This window comes from Prionailurus viverrinus, unplaced genomic scaffold (genome assembly GCF_022837055.1).
Source record: "Prionailurus viverrinus isolate Anna unplaced genomic scaffold, UM_Priviv_1.0 scaffold_35, whole genome shotgun sequence".
Lineage (NCBI taxonomy): Eukaryota > Metazoa > Chordata > Mammalia > Carnivora > Felidae > Prionailurus > Prionailurus viverrinus.
Window position 1 is genome coordinate 809126 of NW_025927605.1, and position 16288 is coordinate 825413.

Sequence of the window (16288 nt, forward strand, 5' to 3'; positions counted from 1 at the left end):
TCCTAGCTGTTTCCTTTGGTGGATGGTACCAAGAACTCTATCTTGGGAAACAAAAGCAATTATATTTCCCTACCAGGAGGAGCGTGCAAATAAAGGAGATGTTGAAACAGATTCCAAGGTTCTAGTATTTTTACGAGACTCATAAGTGATGTAAATAGACTCATAAGCGATGGGAAATACTGGGAAAAGCAGCAGGCTCAGATTTCTTTTCTCCTAAGCTCCTGTCTCCTCTATTTAAGTGGCACAGAAGGCAGGCGATATAGTAGAATGAGCCCTAGACCTATTGAGAAAGACCTGAATCTTGTTCCTATTGTGGCCCTGGCCCTTCCATGTGGTGAGACCTGGGTCAGCCACCTGATTCTTCTGTGACTCGAATTTCTCATCTGTAAAATAAGGGAGGTAGTAAAGGTAATGACTAAGGGTCCCCTCAGCAATCTCTTGATTCTCTCTTTTTTTTTTTAATTTTTTTAATGTTTATTTATTCTTGAGAGAGAGACAGAGACAGTAGAGCTTGAGCAGGGGGCGGGCAGAGAGAGAGGGGGACACAGAATCTGAAGCAGGCTCCAGGCTCTGAGCTGTCAGCACAGAACCCGACATGGGGCTTGAATTCACGAGCCATGAGACCATGACCTGAGTGGAAGTCGGATACTTAACCAACTGAGCCACTCAGGCGCCCCAGCAGTCTCAGGTGCATGATTCTAGTAGTTCATTCTCAGCTGGCCATCCATCTGACGTAGGAGATACCAACTGAAAACAGATCTGCTTTCCCCAAGGTGCTAATGGAGGTTTTCTCTTTCATGGCCTGTTGGCTGTTAGAAAAACAGGATGATGGGGCGCCTGGGTGGCTCAGTCGGTTAAGCGTCTGACTTGGGTGCAGGTCATGATCTCACGGTTCATGGGTTCCAGCCCTTCACTGTGCTCTGTGCTGAAAGCTCAGAACCTGGAGCCTGCGTCAGAGTCTGTGTCTCCCTTTCTGTCTGCCTCTCCTCTGCTCGCTTGCTCTCTCTCTCTGAAAAATAAATAAACGTTAAAAAAAAAAAAGAAAAGAAAACAGGATGATGTATTGAACAGAAACATATGCAGTATTTCCCAAAGAGAGAGTCAACTCGGATTGTTCTGAGTAGATCTGAAGAGCTGGGGTACTTATTGTAAGTGCTCAGTAAGTGCTTATATTCAATGAAAGATCATGGATTGATAACAGACACTTGAAAATTTTTGTCACCTGAGTTCAAGGAACCATTGAGCCCTGCTTCTTGCTCTTAGAGCATGCTCCCAGGAAACCAGGTGGTACTTCCCGCTGGGCTCACGGTGCCCTAGCTTAAGAGCTGAAAATGAGTCCCTGCACTTTTAGCTTTCTGGCCATCACCAGTGGATCCATAACTCACCGTCACTTCCCCCTGTGAGTGTAGAGTAATGGCTTTGTCTTCTCCCTCCACAGGCTTTGTGGACATGTGTGTGCAGCATATCCCCTCTCCAAAGGTGGGCGCCAAGCCCAAGATTGAGCACACCTACACTGGCGGTGTGGATTCTGATCTCGGCGAGGCCATGAGCGACTGTGATCCTGACGTAAGGGAAAACCCCCATTTCTGGTTTTTTTCCTCCTTCTGTTGGAGATACTGTTTTTTGGTCATAGGAATGATGCCTTCTTTCCATCCTTGCTTGCCACTCCCCGTTAGCAAAGTCAGACAGGCCTGAATTCAAGACCCAGGGTTACCACTTCTAGTGTTATGATTTTGGGAAAATTATTCTACCTTTCTAAGAGTCTTGGTGGATAAAATGAGGATAGTAGTATGTATATGACTGTTAAAAAATTAAATAAGAGTAAGAAAGTTTTACAGTTGTGTTTAGCATGGTGCCTGATAGACAGTAAACATTCAACAAATGGTAGCTAACTTTGTCAGCTTTGGGCTTTAAAAAAGTCCTTACCAGGGGCACCTGGGTGGCTCAGTTGGCTAAGCGTCCCACTTTGGCTCAGGTCATGATCTCATGGTTTGTGGGTTTGAGCCCCAGAGCCTGCTTCGGATTCTCTCTCTCTCTCTCTCAAAAATAAATAATTTTTTTTTTAAATGTACTTAAAAAAAGTCTTTCCCAGGGATGCCTGGCCAACTCAGTCAGTAGAGTATATGACTGTTGATCTCCAGGTCATGAGTTCAGGCTCCACATTGGACCTACACAGCTTACTTTAAAAATAATTAATTTATTAATTGAAAAAAAATTTTTTTCCCAGCTGTTCTTAGTCTAATTTCTCAGCATGAACGACCAACTGAGAATTGTGTTACATCTTCGGAGGGAATTTGGGGCAAGCAAGTCTTGTAATCTTGCAAGTTAACAGTGGCAATCTGCCATCCTAAACCTGCTTTTCTTCGCCATTGCCCTCATCCTCCTAGAGAAAAGAGAAAGTTTTTTTTGCTTTGCTCTGCCTATGACATCTGCTAACTAATCAGGGGGTAGGGCATGGTTTGGAATTTTCCCAGGAGATTGACACATCTTCCTCTAGGTCTGGGCAGCCTCCTCGCAGAGCCATGTCATCGCTGTCCAAGGAGGTAGAGACAAGGGTATTTACCCTGGGAATATGTGTGGTTGAGCCTGCACTCTGTCCCCACCTCCAGGGTCCCCTGATGTGCCACACCACCAAGATGTACAGCACGGATGATGGAGTTCAGTTTCATGCCTTTGGCCGGGTGCTGAGTGGCACCATCCATGCTGGGCAGCCCGTGAAGGTGCTGGGGGAGAACTACACCCTGGAGGATGAGGAAGACTCCCAGATATGCACCGTGGGTCGTCTTTGGATCTCTGTGGCCAGGTACCGCCAATAGTAGCCTATAGAGGCATGCCTTGGCCTTGTCACAGCAGCTGCATGGGCCACTTCAATAGGGCATCAGCTGACCCTCCCTCACATCTGTTGACTTCTATTTCTTACTACCCAGAGTTGCTAGGGCCAAAAGGCAGCTACTGTTGGGATAATGCCAAGAGCCTTGCTTTGAGTTTTGAATGGCTTATATAAACTTTTGTAAGTTTTCTATTTTTACTCTTTTTAATCCTCTCTTCCTCTTCTGTGTTTCTGAGTCACAACCTTTATGTTTCTTCCCAAAAGAAATTGTCTCCCAACCTCCACGGACTGTTCTTTGACCAAGATAGAAGATTTTGCTATATCCCTTATAGGTTCCTTATCTGCAGCATCAGACTTACCTTGGGCCTCTGGGCTGCTTGTGAATTCATAAGTTCGGCTTCTTAGCTAGCAAGCAGAGTCAAGGCAGTCCTGTTCTGACGTGCCTGCTGTACCTTGCCGATGGCCCCCTTTCCCTCTCCAAATCCACCCATTCCCTAGAAGGCAGAGGACTGATGGCCTAGGAGAGTTGCAGTATCTTCTGTGGTGCTTTTGGCATCTCCTTACATTCTACCCCTTGGGCAGGGCCTTGCTTACCAGTAGTATCCACCTGAAATTAGGTTTTCCTCTTTTGTCCTCCTAAAATACCATGAGCTTTCTTCCATTGCTAACCAGTTTGTAATTCCAGTTGACCCTGGAACAACACAGGTTTAAACTACACGAGTCCACTTTAATGTGGGTTTTTTTTTTTCCAGTAAATACACTATCGTCCTGCAAATGTATTTTCTTTTCTTTATGACTTTAACATTTTCTTTTCTTTAGCTTATTTTTGATAAAAGTACAGTGTAGAATACACATATAGAATGCACATACGAAACGTGTTAATTGAGTGTTTATGTTATCGGTAAGGCCCCCAGCCAACAGTAGGTTTTTAGCAGTTAAGTTTTGGGGGGATGGGGTGCCTGGGTGGCTCACTCGGTTGAGCGTCCAACTTCAGCTCGGGTCATGATCTCACGGTCCGTGAGTTCGAGCCCCGTGTCGGGCTCTGTGCTGACGGCTCGGAGCCTGGAGCCTGTTTCAGATTCTGTGTCTCCCTCTCTCTCTGACCCTCCCCCGTTCGTGCTCTGTCCCTCTCTGTCTCAAAAATAAATAAACGTTAAAAAAAATTTTTTTTTTTTTTTAAAAGATTTAAAAAAAAGTTTTGGGGGGAGTCAGAACATATATGTGGAGTTTCAACTACGTGGGGCGTTGGGGCCCCATTGTTCCTGGGTCAGTTGTACATATATGTGAGGTTACATGGTTGGTTGTTGTACCCCTCCGCTAATGGAATGTATGTTTGGTTCACCCCTGCTCCTGGCTCAGTGCCTGGCACCCCTCCTTATTTCACTCATCTGTTGCCCCAGGTACCACATTGAGGTGAACCGTGTTCCTGCTGGCAACTGGGTTCTGATCGAAGGTGTTGATCAACCAATTGTGAAGACAGCAACCATAACTGAACCCCGAGGCAATGAGGAGGTAGAGTTTCTGAAAAGGCAACTGGATTAGTTTAAGCTAGAGGGTCCCGTGGGAACTCACAGGGTACTAACCCGGAGTCACTGCCGCTTCCTGGTTCTGGGCCTGAGCACAGGCTGAAGCTTCTAGATCGGACCCAGCTCGATTCTCCCTGTACTCCACTCAGTTGCTAGGAGTTAGGAGCAGTTGCTTTATCTTTTCCCTGCTGTTTGTTCTGCCAAATTACATGGGAATAAATGGCCCTTCAGGCTGCCTCCCAGCAGCACTTTGGCTCCTGGTTGGGGAATGGTCTCCTCCTCTCTGACCTCTGTACCTTTGGTGCCTACTCAGGCCACGTGCCCTCACTCCTCTGCACTTTGAATCTCAGGCTCAGATTTTCCGCCCCTTGAAGTTCAACACCACATCCGTTATCAAGATTGCTGTGGAACCAGTCAACCCCTCAGAGCTACCCAAGATGCTGGACGGTCTGCGCAAGGTCAACAAGAGCTATCCATCCCTCACCACCAAGGTATGTTCAAGGTCTGCAATAGCTGCCCCCGGTGACAGGTCTGTGCCGCCCACTGCTTCACGTCCACCAGCTGTCTCTGATGTGCTTCCAGCAGCCTATGTCAAAAGCAAGTATTCCCTGTCTGTTACTGTCATTTGAAAACAAGACACGTTGGGGGGGGGGTGCTGCGAGTGCACATGCATGTATTCATATTCCACAGTATCTTTAGATGAGAAAGAGATGTGTCTTAGAAAGTATACTTTGATGGGAATGCAAGCTGGTGCAGCCACTCTGGAAAACAGTATGGAGGTTCCTCAAAAAACTAAAACTAGAACTACCCTACGACCCAGCAATTGCACTACTAGGTATTTACCCAAGGGACACAGGTATGCTGTTTCGAAGGGGCACATGCACCCTCATGTTTATAGCAGCACTATCAACAATAGCCAAAGTATGGAAAGAGCCCAAGTGTCCATCGACGGGTGAATGGATAAAGAAGATGTGGATATATATATACAATGGAGTATTACTCGGCAATCAAAAAGAATGAAATCTTGCCATTTGCAACTACGTGGATGGAACTGGAGGGTATTATGTGAAGTGAAATTAGTTGGAGAAAGACAAATATATGACTTCACTCACATGAGGACTTTAAGAGACAAAACAGATGAACATAAGGGAAGGGAAACAAAAATTATATAAAAACAGAAGAGACTCATAAATATAGAGAACAAACAGGGTTACGGCGTGGGGGGAGGCAGGATGGGCTAAATGGGTAAGGGGCACTAAGGAATCTACTCCTGAAATCATTGTTGCACCAAATTAGATGTAAATTTAAAAAAATAAAAAATAAAATTAAATAAAAATAAAATAATTATTAAAAAAAGAAAAAGAAATAAAAAATAAAATAAGTAAATATTGAAAAAAAAGAAATATTAGGGACCAGGATTAATGACAATCACAGTTATACATTTTGTGAGGAAATAATTTTTTTTCTTTCTTAAAAAAAAATATATATATATATATATATTATGAATTGATTTTCCAGAAAATATAGAAGGAAAAGTGATCATTCTGATCCTTCTACATTCTTGAGCCTGCTAGCATACTTTTCTGAGTAGCTGGCCAGGGCTAAAGGGTCAGCTTATGTCCAAAGACTTAGGGCAGGGTTTTCCCTAAACGGTAATGCTGGAAATTAAATCGGTGACCTAATGCCCAGCAGCACCATGCTGAATGGTCCAGATGTCCTGAGGATTTACCCGTTGGTCACTTCCCCACTGATCCTCCTTGAAGAGGCTGGAACTGATGCTGAGGAGTGGCTGATTCTGATAGTGGGTTTGGGCACCTCCTCCTGGGCTCTAGCATTGATTCTGTTTCTAGCTGCTGTTGCTGGTATAAGAGGTCCAGGCTATGACCACCAGGCCTGTTATGTTTCAGGTGGAAGAGTCTGGGGAGCACGTGATTCTAGGTACTGGGGAGCTATACCTCGACTGTGTGATGCACGATTTACGGAAGATGTACTCAGAGATCGACATCAAGGTAAATCAGCATCCTTTTTCTTCAGTACCCGCCTGGCCAGGAGCTTGACTCATGGCTCCAGACTGATTTTATAAGCAACCAAACCCTTGATTCCCCTGGAAGGCCTGAGGGAAGAGGGGGGGCCCTATTGGGGAGGAGACATGTTAGGGAAAAGCATGACCTATTGCTCCCTATCTGGGAAGGTATTTGAGATCTGGTTTGCCCCTTTCTGCAGGGTTATTCTCTGTGTCATAGTTTAAAGTCCAGGCTCCCAAGCCAAAGTGATTCTTGGTCTTTTGTTAAGGAAACAGTTATACAGTTAACCCATCTTTGGTGATTAGGGCTCAGCGGAGGGTTTCAGGGAGAGAGTGAGAACTGGTTCTCCTGGATTTGTCGTTAGATGGTGACATGGCCCCTTGATTAAAGTGCCCATTGCATGGCCCCAGTCTCCTAGATGGTACCCGTTTTCTCCCAGTTCCTGTGGTGGTGGGAGAGAGCGCCCTCAAGTACCCCTCTTAGATCCTCCTCCTGAGGTGCCCAGGACTGGTGGTCTAGAAGATACTGAGTTCCCTGGTGGCTGGCCACGTGGGAGCTTCAGGGAGGAGCTCTGCTACTCAGAGCCAGGTGTTGAGAGTGGAAGGGGATCCCACCAGTCAGTCCCTAGTGTCAGCTGTGACAGAGCCACGGGAGGTGCTAAGTGAGTGGTTGTGGGACGGCTGAACAGACCTTGAAAGTGTCCTTGGGGGATGATACTTTAGGCCCAGGTTTGACTCCCACGTACTCTTGGCTCAGGAACAGAAACTCCACACTCCACGAAGTTTTCTCAGTCTCCTTAGTGCTGGTAAGGACTTCTCACCTGCTATTGTACTCATTGCTGATGCTGATTAAGACAGGGGTTTGTCACAAAGGTAGTGCCAAGGGAACCTCAGAATTCCCTTTGGAAGAATGTTGTCCTTCCAACAAAATTAGATCTTGCCTAACAATTTATTCTGTTTCCCAGGTGGCTGATCCCGTTGTCACGTTTTGTGAGACGGTGGTGGAGACGTCTTCCCTCAAGTGCTTTGCTGAAACGCCTAATAAGAAGTGAGCTGGGTGTCAGAGTGACCCTGGGACTGACAGGGGACACTTTCTCTTCCTTCCTCCTCAACTCCACCCCAGTCACAAGTACTGTGGAAATAGAGACTCCCTAGGTCTCAGAATGGGGGCTTAGGATGCTTGAGTTTTAACCTAGCACTCTCATGCCTTAGGCCTGTAGACATGATGCTGTGGAATTCTTTGCTCTAGGTTCCCCAAGGATGAGTGTCCCAACTGCCACTTTTCTCCATATAATATGATCATCGTACAGTTTTGCCCTGGCAACAGTTCTGTTGTTGTGGGAATTTTTAAAATTTTCTTTTTAAGTAATCTCTGCACCCAACATGGGGCTCGAACTCACAACCCTAAGATCAAGAGCTACACACTCCACTGACAGAGCCAGCCAGATGCCCTGAGACCCTACTTTTTTAAAGAGTGGTAGATTCAAGTGAAGGAAGACAGAAAATGAACGTTTTTGCTCTGTTTTGCTCCTCTGGCTTTTACTGATGTAACTGCCTTGTCACCCCCTCCTTAGGAATGCCCCTTCTTCAAGTTCTGTTGATCCTCATCATTACTCATTTCCTTTCTGACTAGGAATAAGATCACCATGATTGCTGAGCCTCTCGAGAAGGGCCTCGCCGAGGACATAGAGAATGAGGTGGTCCAGATCACGTGGAACAGGTGAGAATGTGGCTCTGGTTTCAAGGCTGAAAGGAGACGAGGCGCTATGGCTTGCCTCCCCAGGCTCTGATACCACGTGTCCTTCTGGGAAGCAAACTGTCCCCCGGGAAGACGGGAATTGTGACCCCAGGATGCAGAAATCGCAGAGCTGCCGGAAAACCTCCATTTCCTCCTCCTTCCCCTAGGAAGAAACTGGGAGAATTCTTCCAGACCAAGTACGATTGGGATCTGCTGGCTGCCCGTTCTATCTGGGCTTTTGGCCCTGATGCCACCGGCCCCAACATCCTGGTGGATGATACCCTGCCTTCTGAGGTACAGCATAACTAACGGGAGCCGTGCAGTGGTTTCTTTGCTGTGGAGTGGAAGAAACTACAAAGTGTACTTCCTTTCCCAGAAGTATTTTGTGTCTTCTGGTGAATCTTCTTACCAGTATACTTACCTTCTCCTCCCTCTAAACTGATTGTTGCCAGGGTCACTGCTCACAGGCCCTCATGTTTTGTGCAGGTGGACAAGGCTCTTCTTGGCTCAGTGAAGGACAGCATTGTTCAAGGTTTCCAGTGGGGAACCAGGGAGGGGCCCCTCTGTGACGAGTGTAAGTTCCGACAGTGCCTCTGCCTCCCCCTCTCCAGCCCTGTAGGGTCCTTTTGCCTGGGTGTATGAAGTGGGGTGGGGTGGGCTCGTGTACGGGACCTGGCAGGAGAAGCAGCTTGGGGTACATGGGGCCATTCCATGTCCTAGGTCAGCTTCCTCTTCTCGCCTCTCCTCCCTCCCCAGCCAAGTGCTATTGCCTGGGACATCCCGGAAGGGAAGTCATTTATTTCTAGACGGACATTTGCTTCTCAGTCCTGAGAAGGAATGTGCTTGAGGAGACGTATAAAGAGGAAGATGGGATCGGAGTGGTTTATAGACGAGGTTGGATTAGTGGGCAGGAAGGTGCAATTCCTAGCACTTACTCTGTATCCAAAAACAATTAAGTATCTACAAAAAAAAGAAAAAAAAATCCCATAAACTTCTAGGAAAGCTTTACAATGCCTGAGCGTGGCCTGAAACAAACATAAAGAATGTGTGCCTAACTTCTGTCCTCTGCTATAGGCCTTGGTATCCTATCAGAACACCCATCTGCAGGGTGATTTTGTCCCATATCTTTTGTGATCTTAAGACAGCTGCCATGCTGCTAGAGGCTCCTTGGTGCCCTCCCTGCGCGTGGGCCCTTGACTAGCACCAGAACCACTCCTCAGTCATCAACTCCCCCATCTCCTTTCCAGTGATTCGAAATGTCAAGTTTAAGATCCTGGATGCAGTGGTTGCCCAAGAGCCCTTGCACCGGGGCGGGGGCCAAATCATCCCCACGGCCAGGAGAGTTGTCTATTCTGCCTTCCTCATGGTAAGTGAGTGGAGCTGAGTTGCTCTGGGGCACTATGTGGAAATTCTAGCTATGCAGGTCTCAAGACCACAGTCCCTCCAGCCTTTTTCTCTATCCAGGTCCTCAATCCTCAGCCTTACCCAAGCTAAGGAACCCTTTCTTCTTGCCCTGTTGCAGGCCACTCCTCGTCTGATGGAGCCTTACTACTTCGTGGAGGTCCAGGCCCCTGCAGATTGTGTCTCTGCTGTGTATACTGTCCTGGCCAGGCGCAGGTGAGCCGTGGGCATGTTAGGGATGGTGCAGGGAGCAGGAGCACCGCAAGAGTAACTGGGCTCCGTGGGGAAGGAGGTGGACCTCCTGTACTGTCCCTGCTCCTAGAACCTAGTGAGCTGTTTTTTCAAAATGAAGTAGGAAAGGATTAAGGCAGACCCCTGCTTCACTGCAGATAAAAAGTTGAGATTCCTTCTTAGACCCCTCTCAGTGGAGAACCCCCCCGGGGAAAGTACTGAAATGTGTCAGTGGGGGAATGTCTATAGGACCTTGTCCCTTCAGTGTTGCCACTCTCATGTAGCGGTCACTACCCCTTTGGCTGCCATGGGAAATGACACTGAGCCCTCCCCGCCCCCCCTCCCAGCCTTTTCCATCCACTGTAGCACGATTGTGGTTATTCTTTCTTTGATGGTAACTCTGTGTTGTGGTATATTTGGGACAGATTCCTTCTCTGCTTTTGGTCTCTGAAGGATGAGGGACTCAGCCTTTGTTTTTCTGTCGCAGGGGGCATGTGACTCAGGATGCACCCATCCCAGGCTCCCCTCTCTACACCATCAAAGCTTTCATCCCCGCCATTGACTCTTTTGGCTTTGAGACCGATCTGCGGACTCACACCCAGGGGCAGGCCTTTTCCTTGTCTGTCTTCCACCACTGGCAGGTGAGAAAATGGTGCAGGCTGGCCAGTGCGGCCTCCCACCTGTTCAAGGCCAGTCTTCTCTGGTCTGTTCCCCTTTCAAATCCCAAGTGAGATTTCCAACGTCCTAGAGAAAAGTGCTGGACCATTGGAAACCACTTTGCCTTTCAGATTGTGCCCGGTGATCCTCTGGACAAGAGCATTGTCATCCGTCCCCTGGAGCCACAACCAGCTCCTCACCTGGCCCGAGAATTCATGATCAAAACCCGTCGCAGGAAGGTATGTGTCCCTCAGGCCCATTGCCAGCCCTTAATCCCCAGGGCTCTTGGCAGGAGTTGGATCTCTCTTCATTTCTTCCTTTGGGACCCTTCTCCCAAAGACTGAGAGCGGTTTACCGTACAACGCAAAGAGGTGCAATCTGTCCAGGCCTCGGGCCACCAGACCCTGGACACAGTCTGGCCAGGAAGGGAGCGCCTTATCTTGTCCAGTGGTGACTCCTGAAATAGCTGGTCCACAGCTTCACCCCACCAGCCCCCCACCCCAGCACAGGCCTCAGGTGGCCTCCAGCTCAATCGACCACCACATAGGGCTCTTTCTTACATCTGTCCCCACTCTCTGCAGGGACTGAGTGAGGATGTGAGCATCAGCAAGTTCTTTGATGATCCCATGTTGCTGGAGCTCGCCAAGCAGGATGTTGTGCTCAATTACCCCATGTGAGTGTCGGGACTCCTGGCAGCCCCTGCTCCCTGCAGTGGGCTGTATCCTGGACTTGAGGCTGGGACCTGGTGCGACCTGGACTCCATGTTGTCAGAGAGCATCTGGGAGCTGCTGTGGCCATTTTTAACAACCCCAAAGCCTCCAACCCAGAGTCCCAACGAGGGAAGAGTATTTGGCCTCCTGGTTCCTCTGCAGCCTCTGCCTGGCTCCATTCCCAGGGAACAGAGAAGAGCTTGGGCTCGGAGAAGGAGAAGGGGACAAAGTGTTTAACCCCAAGGGGCCCTGTCTTCAGGATTTACATGGAATTTTTTTTTTTTTTTACAAGTTTGACCTTAGACATGGATTTTAAATGAACAGAACATTCTGACCTCTGCCTTGCTCTGTTCCTTTCATCCCTACCCATCTGCCCCTCCCCCTTTCCTCCAACAGTCTGGTCTTGGCACTTGGGTTCTGAATGAATATATGTCATCTCCTGTGAAGCTTCACGGTCTCTTCTCCCAGCTGCAGTCTTCCTGCCTGGGTCCCCAGGGCAGCGGCCTGTGGTGGGAGGGACGCCTGCCTCTTAATCCAGTGCTCCCGTGAGCATCGGGGCCACTTTCTTGCCACCACCCCCCCCCTCCATCCCCTGCACCTGCCACCCGGTCCTCTCTACCATGCTGCTTCTGGTTGGGACCTGGGGTGGCTTAGGAGGTATTGGGCTTCTGGGATTGGAGGCTGTTGCCCCTGGAGCTGGGGGCCAGAACTCTGATTTCCAAACCTTTCTCTAAACCTACACACAAACACACACACACACAAACACACACACACACAAACACACACACACACACACACACACACACACACACACTCTCTCTCTCTCTCTCTCTCTCTCTCTCTCTCTCACACACACACACACACACACACACACACACACACACACACACACACCAGCCACTACTGGTCCCTAACTCTGCTCTGCCCCGTGTGAAGGAGAGACTTGATTTTCCTCAAAATGCTTTATTAGGAACGTACCAGGGATTGATGGACGAGGCTCTGGCTGCCCCGAACCCTACAGGAATCCTACTTCTCCCCGGCATCCGGTGCTGTTCTTTTGATGTAGTCTCTGTACATCGTGTACACAGCGCCTGCAGGAAGGAGAAGGGAAAACAGCCCATAACACCCAACCCTGCAGCCATCCTCTGGCTCTCCCAGGAGCCTGACTGCAGCCATTCCCCTGAGGGTCCAGCTTCCCTGCTCAGCTTCCCGTTCTGCTCTAGCTCTCAGTAGCTGCTACAAGTACCTGCAGAGCCCTTCCGTGTAGATTACCTCTCTGAGAAACCCCACAGCAACCTGCGAGGTCGGCAAGCCAGGGTGCTTACCATTGTGTTGCACATGGGGAAACTGAGGCTCAGAGAAAGGGACTTGTCTACGGTCACACAGCTAGTAAGTAGCTGTCTGCCCCTTGACCCACAGAGGAAGGGAAATTCAGCATGTGTTCTGCTGTGTGACTTTTCTCACCTCTCAGGACAGACTGCCATAAAACCAACTGTGCACCATCCCCACGGGCCTGGGACAGGAGGCCAAGCAGGGACCCCTGAAAATGGCTTGCTTTGAGGGTTTCACCCAAACCTCCACTTGCTGTGGAGCCTGGTGGGACTGAAATCATGGTCCTTTAACCATCAGGACTCACAGCCAGATTTTGTCTAACAAGCTGCGTTTTCATTCTGTGACCCCCACCAGCCCCTCACCTAGCATGACCGCACCCACGGCACAGGCCTGCGCTGCCACTCGGGTGTGAATCAGGTGTATGGACATCTTGGTGGAACCACGAGCCTTCAGCCGATAAATCCGGTATGCTGCCACTGCCAGGCAGCCTCCCAAGCCTGTAGGCAGAGAACATGACCTTTGGGCCTCAGTCACCGATCATATGGCTCCCCTGATGAGACCCTTTGCAGGCCGGGCAGGCTGGGCATCTGGATGAACCCCTACTTCCGTGCCGCTTCATGGTGGGAGACCATGAGTTGTTTACTCCCAATGGCATTTTCAAAGTGGCTGTCTATCTCCAGTGAGCCCTCTACATACAAATAGCCCATCGCGGGCCTCCCCCACCCCCTATTTGCTCTGCACCGGACCCTCCTCCAGCCATGTTGGCTCCCACAGCTACTTTCTTTTCTCCAGGGCCTGGAGAGAGGAAGCCCTGGGAGACGCCAGACCGCTCTTTCCCATCCTGATGCTGGTGTTGATGCCCCCCATTTCCCTGCATCCCAGGCCGTCAGTTGGCCACCACCTCCACCCATCCAGACTCCTTGTCAGGCGTGTCCCTTCCCTTGCCACCTTTGCTGCTGGTTCACTCTTCTAGCTGTTGGCTGTTCCGTGGGCAGGACAGTTGAGTCCTCTGCTTCCTTTGAAAGGGCTAGGAGACCTTTTCCGTGAGAGAAGGCCCCTCATTCCCTACTTTACCACTCACCTACAGGCACCAGCGGAGACTCCCTGGTCTTCCTCAGGAACTTCTCAGACACACTGTCTTCGCTTTCAGGTGGTACCCACCAGCCTTTGTTAGCAGACATGATCCTGGCTCCAGATGTTAGCAGCTGGGGCTCTGAGGCTTCAGCCCAGTCCTACAAGGAAGCACCCCATAATAGGAACTCCCAATTCTCCTCAACTTGGGGGAAAAGGGGGGGAGTTGCCTGCTAAGAACCTCTCTTACCATGCCCGACACAGCCCCTACTTGAGAAGATGTCCCAAGGGTCCTGTCTCATATGGCTGGACCACTACCACCATCCCTTCTTCCTCACGTCTGCCTCTTCCCCAGCTCATTCTGACTGTTTTCTCTGCTTCCCCCTCCTTCCATCTGTATCCCTATGTGATCCTTGGGTCAAGAAAAGCAGCTGGAAAAATCCACAGATGAGGGCGAGAGGAATAGGCCTTGAGCCTTGGGACCCCCAGTGGCCTGGAGTCTGTGAGGGTTGCTCCTCTGGGAGCTGCAGATCCCACAGAGCAGGTCTGGCCCCAGGAAAGCAGGCCATCCCAGACAGTGTCCCAGCACTGGTTACCGAGTCACCAGAGCCAAAAATTAAAATAATTGGACATTGATTTGTGAATAATTTAGCATAGATTTTAGACATTAATACTAACAGAACTAATTCTGGTCCCTGAACTGCTCCCGTTACCATTTCTTGCCAGGTTCTTTGCGATTGCCAACCCCCTGCCTCCCTCCCTGGGCCGGTGACCCCTATTGCTCTACTTGCTAACCCCCCAGTAAACATCTGCTCTGATCACAAACTAGACAGAGTCCCAGAGTCCTGGTCCTTAGACGAGGGCTTCTGCCTGTGGGGTGCCTTCTAGGTCTAACCCGTGAGACAGACGCCCTGCGTGAGGCGACCTCCAGGTGCCTCTCTCCTGGAGGAGCAAGGACTGTCGGCCCCACACTTTCTTAACATGCTGGTGCTTACCCTAGGAGATGGCTAGAAAGTAGAGTGCAAGCAGCCCGGCCAGGGCTCAGCATCTGCTGTTTTGAACCGATCAGGAGCTGATGATGGAGCTGCCACTGTGGGGTCAGGGAAGCAAGCTTTCTGTGGACTTTGAAGTCTGGAATGGAGAGGGGAGGAGATAGGCCAGGGCATCAGTCTTAACCCCCCATTTGCTGAGTTCCAGGCCAGAGCTCCATGCACTAGAAAGTAATGAAAGATCACATGGCAGGAGGCCTTAACTAGATTCAGTCCAGTAATTCCCATGGATGTAAGAGGTTGGATCAAACAGGAACTTGATACAGAGAACTGAGATCGGAATACCGAGGCAAGGAAGGGCAGAGATCATGGCTTCTCCCCCAAGCTATACTGCTTCAAACATTCATGAACAAAGTGGGCTGTAAATAAAATGGCCCAATTGTGGGAGGCAGGCCCTCTGGTCTTGGTCTTGATCCTTTTCAAGGATGCTTTCTGGATCGGGGAGATTCATCCAATTTGTAACCACTAGGACTACCTCGCATCTCCAGGGATCCTTGTACTACAGGTGGGGGACGGGGGCATGGGGAGAGGGGGGATGATGTTCACTAGGGACAGAGGTGACAAGTGGCCAGGCTTACCACCTATTCTGTTTGAGGTATTTACTTTTCAGACCTTTCAAATGTTCTATACAGTAGGGAAGGAACTGAGCTTCGGAGAGGCTAAATGATCTCCAAGGTGCACAGCTAGTAAATGGCAGTGTCAGCATCTGAATGTAGGTCTGACTGGTTCCAGAGTTTGTACTTCTAGCCTACTTCCCAGGGGCTGGCTAAGCAGAAACCCTCTCCATTGAGGCTGAAGCTTAGGAGTGCCAATCAATCTCAGCATCCTGGATTCGGAGAAGAGGAAAGTACCTTCTTGCTAAGCAGGAGTGAAAAGATTGACGTACGCTACGGAGAATCCCACTCTATCCCAGCGCTTTGTTCTTACCCTAGATACTCAGCCCCATGTGCCTGTCCTAAAGGGGCTTTATAGCACAGAAAATCCGTCCAGCAGCTGATGTCTTTCTTTTCTCTCTCCAGCACTCACTGCTCTAGGAAGAGACCCAGGGTCACAGCAGCTCCCCAGAGCCTTCACATATCCCCAGCGTCCATGGGAACTCTCCTCCCAGTCATTCACACACACTCTCCCAGGCTGCCTCTCCTGGTCCCAAGAGTGACCTGAATTCTCAAGAGATGGATGGTCTAGGCCAGAGGTAGGGGGATGGAAATGCCTGGATGACACAGAGCAAGAATCAGGATCAACTCCAAGCCCTTTGTAGAACAGGGGCCAAGCTGTAGAGGGCAAAGTTCAATTTCATTGAGAAGTTCTCCCTTCTTGTTGGGATTCTGTTGATGCTCCTACAGCATCTCAGCCCAGAATTGAGAAAATAATAATAGACATAGTTGCCATGGTTCTCTGAGCACCTATGGGGCAAGAAGTGTGCTAATTGCTTTAAGGAGGTTATTTTATTTCATCCTCACAACTCTGTAAGGTAGGTACTGTTATTCCCCTTTCACAGATGAAAAACTGAGGCTTGGGTTAAATGTCCCACTCCAGGTCACAATAAGTGACAGAAAAAAGAACCAGACTTCTAACTGTTCCTAAAATCAAATCTCACTGTTCTGGACGAATGGGAGGACTATTAAGCAGAGGGAAAGTCTTGAAATAGAAGAAACAAAATTGCTTTTTACTCCTGAGAGCACACAGTAACCAAAACTTCAAGGAACAGATTTCTGTAGAG

The 16288-nt window shown here is 49.3% G+C and overlaps 2 protein-coding genes across 4 annotated transcripts in view; one reads left to right on the forward strand and one right to left on the reverse strand.

Annotated features, from left to right (window-relative positions):
- The window catches only part of EFTUD2 (elongation factor Tu GTP binding domain containing 2), a 40223-nt gene extending 28661 nt beyond the window's left edge, over positions 1-11562 (forward strand). The window contains exons 15-28 of the mRNA XM_047845296.1: positions 1439-1566; positions 2610-2803; positions 4231-4342; positions 4707-4847; positions 6264-6365; positions 7345-7427; positions 8013-8099; positions 8285-8411; positions 8604-8691; positions 9365-9483; positions 9640-9734; positions 10237-10390; positions 10538-10645; positions 10988-11562. Of these exons, the coding sequence (XP_047701252.1) occupies positions 1439-1566; positions 2610-2803; positions 4231-4342; positions 4707-4847; positions 6264-6365; positions 7345-7427; positions 8013-8099; positions 8285-8411; positions 8604-8691; positions 9365-9483; positions 9640-9734; positions 10237-10390; positions 10538-10645; positions 10988-11083 (1634 nt within the window). The 3' untranslated portion in view covers positions 11084-11562. The remainder of the gene's footprint in view (positions 1-1438; positions 1567-2609; positions 2804-4230; positions 4343-4706; positions 4848-6263; positions 6366-7344; positions 7428-8012; positions 8100-8284; positions 8412-8603; positions 8692-9364; positions 9484-9639; positions 9735-10236; positions 10391-10537; positions 10646-10987) is intronic.
- HIGD1B (HIG1 hypoxia inducible domain family member 1B) lies at positions 11507-14613 on the reverse strand. 3 transcript variants are annotated; one of them, XM_047845316.1, is made up of 5 exons: positions 13770-13875; positions 13530-13680; positions 12811-12945; positions 12095-12207; positions 11507-11620 (listed from the first exon to the last, which is right to left on the reverse strand). In XM_047845316.1, the coding sequence occupies exons 1-4, from the start codon at positions 13770-13772 to the stop codon at positions 12143-12145; spliced, it is 354 nt and encodes a 117-aa protein (XP_047701272.1). In that variant the 5' UTR covers positions 13773-13875; the 3' UTR covers positions 11507-11620; positions 12095-12142. The 3 variants fall into 3 exon arrangements, with proteins under 3 accessions (XP_047701272.1, XP_047701273.1, XP_047701270.1); XM_047845317.1 differs by lacking the exons at positions 11507-11620; positions 13770-13875 and adding an exon at positions 14515-14613 and having other exon boundaries at positions 12073-12207; XM_047845314.1 differs by lacking the exon at positions 11507-11620 and having other exon boundaries at positions 12073-12207.
- Positions 14614-16288: the final 1675 nt, after the last annotated feature.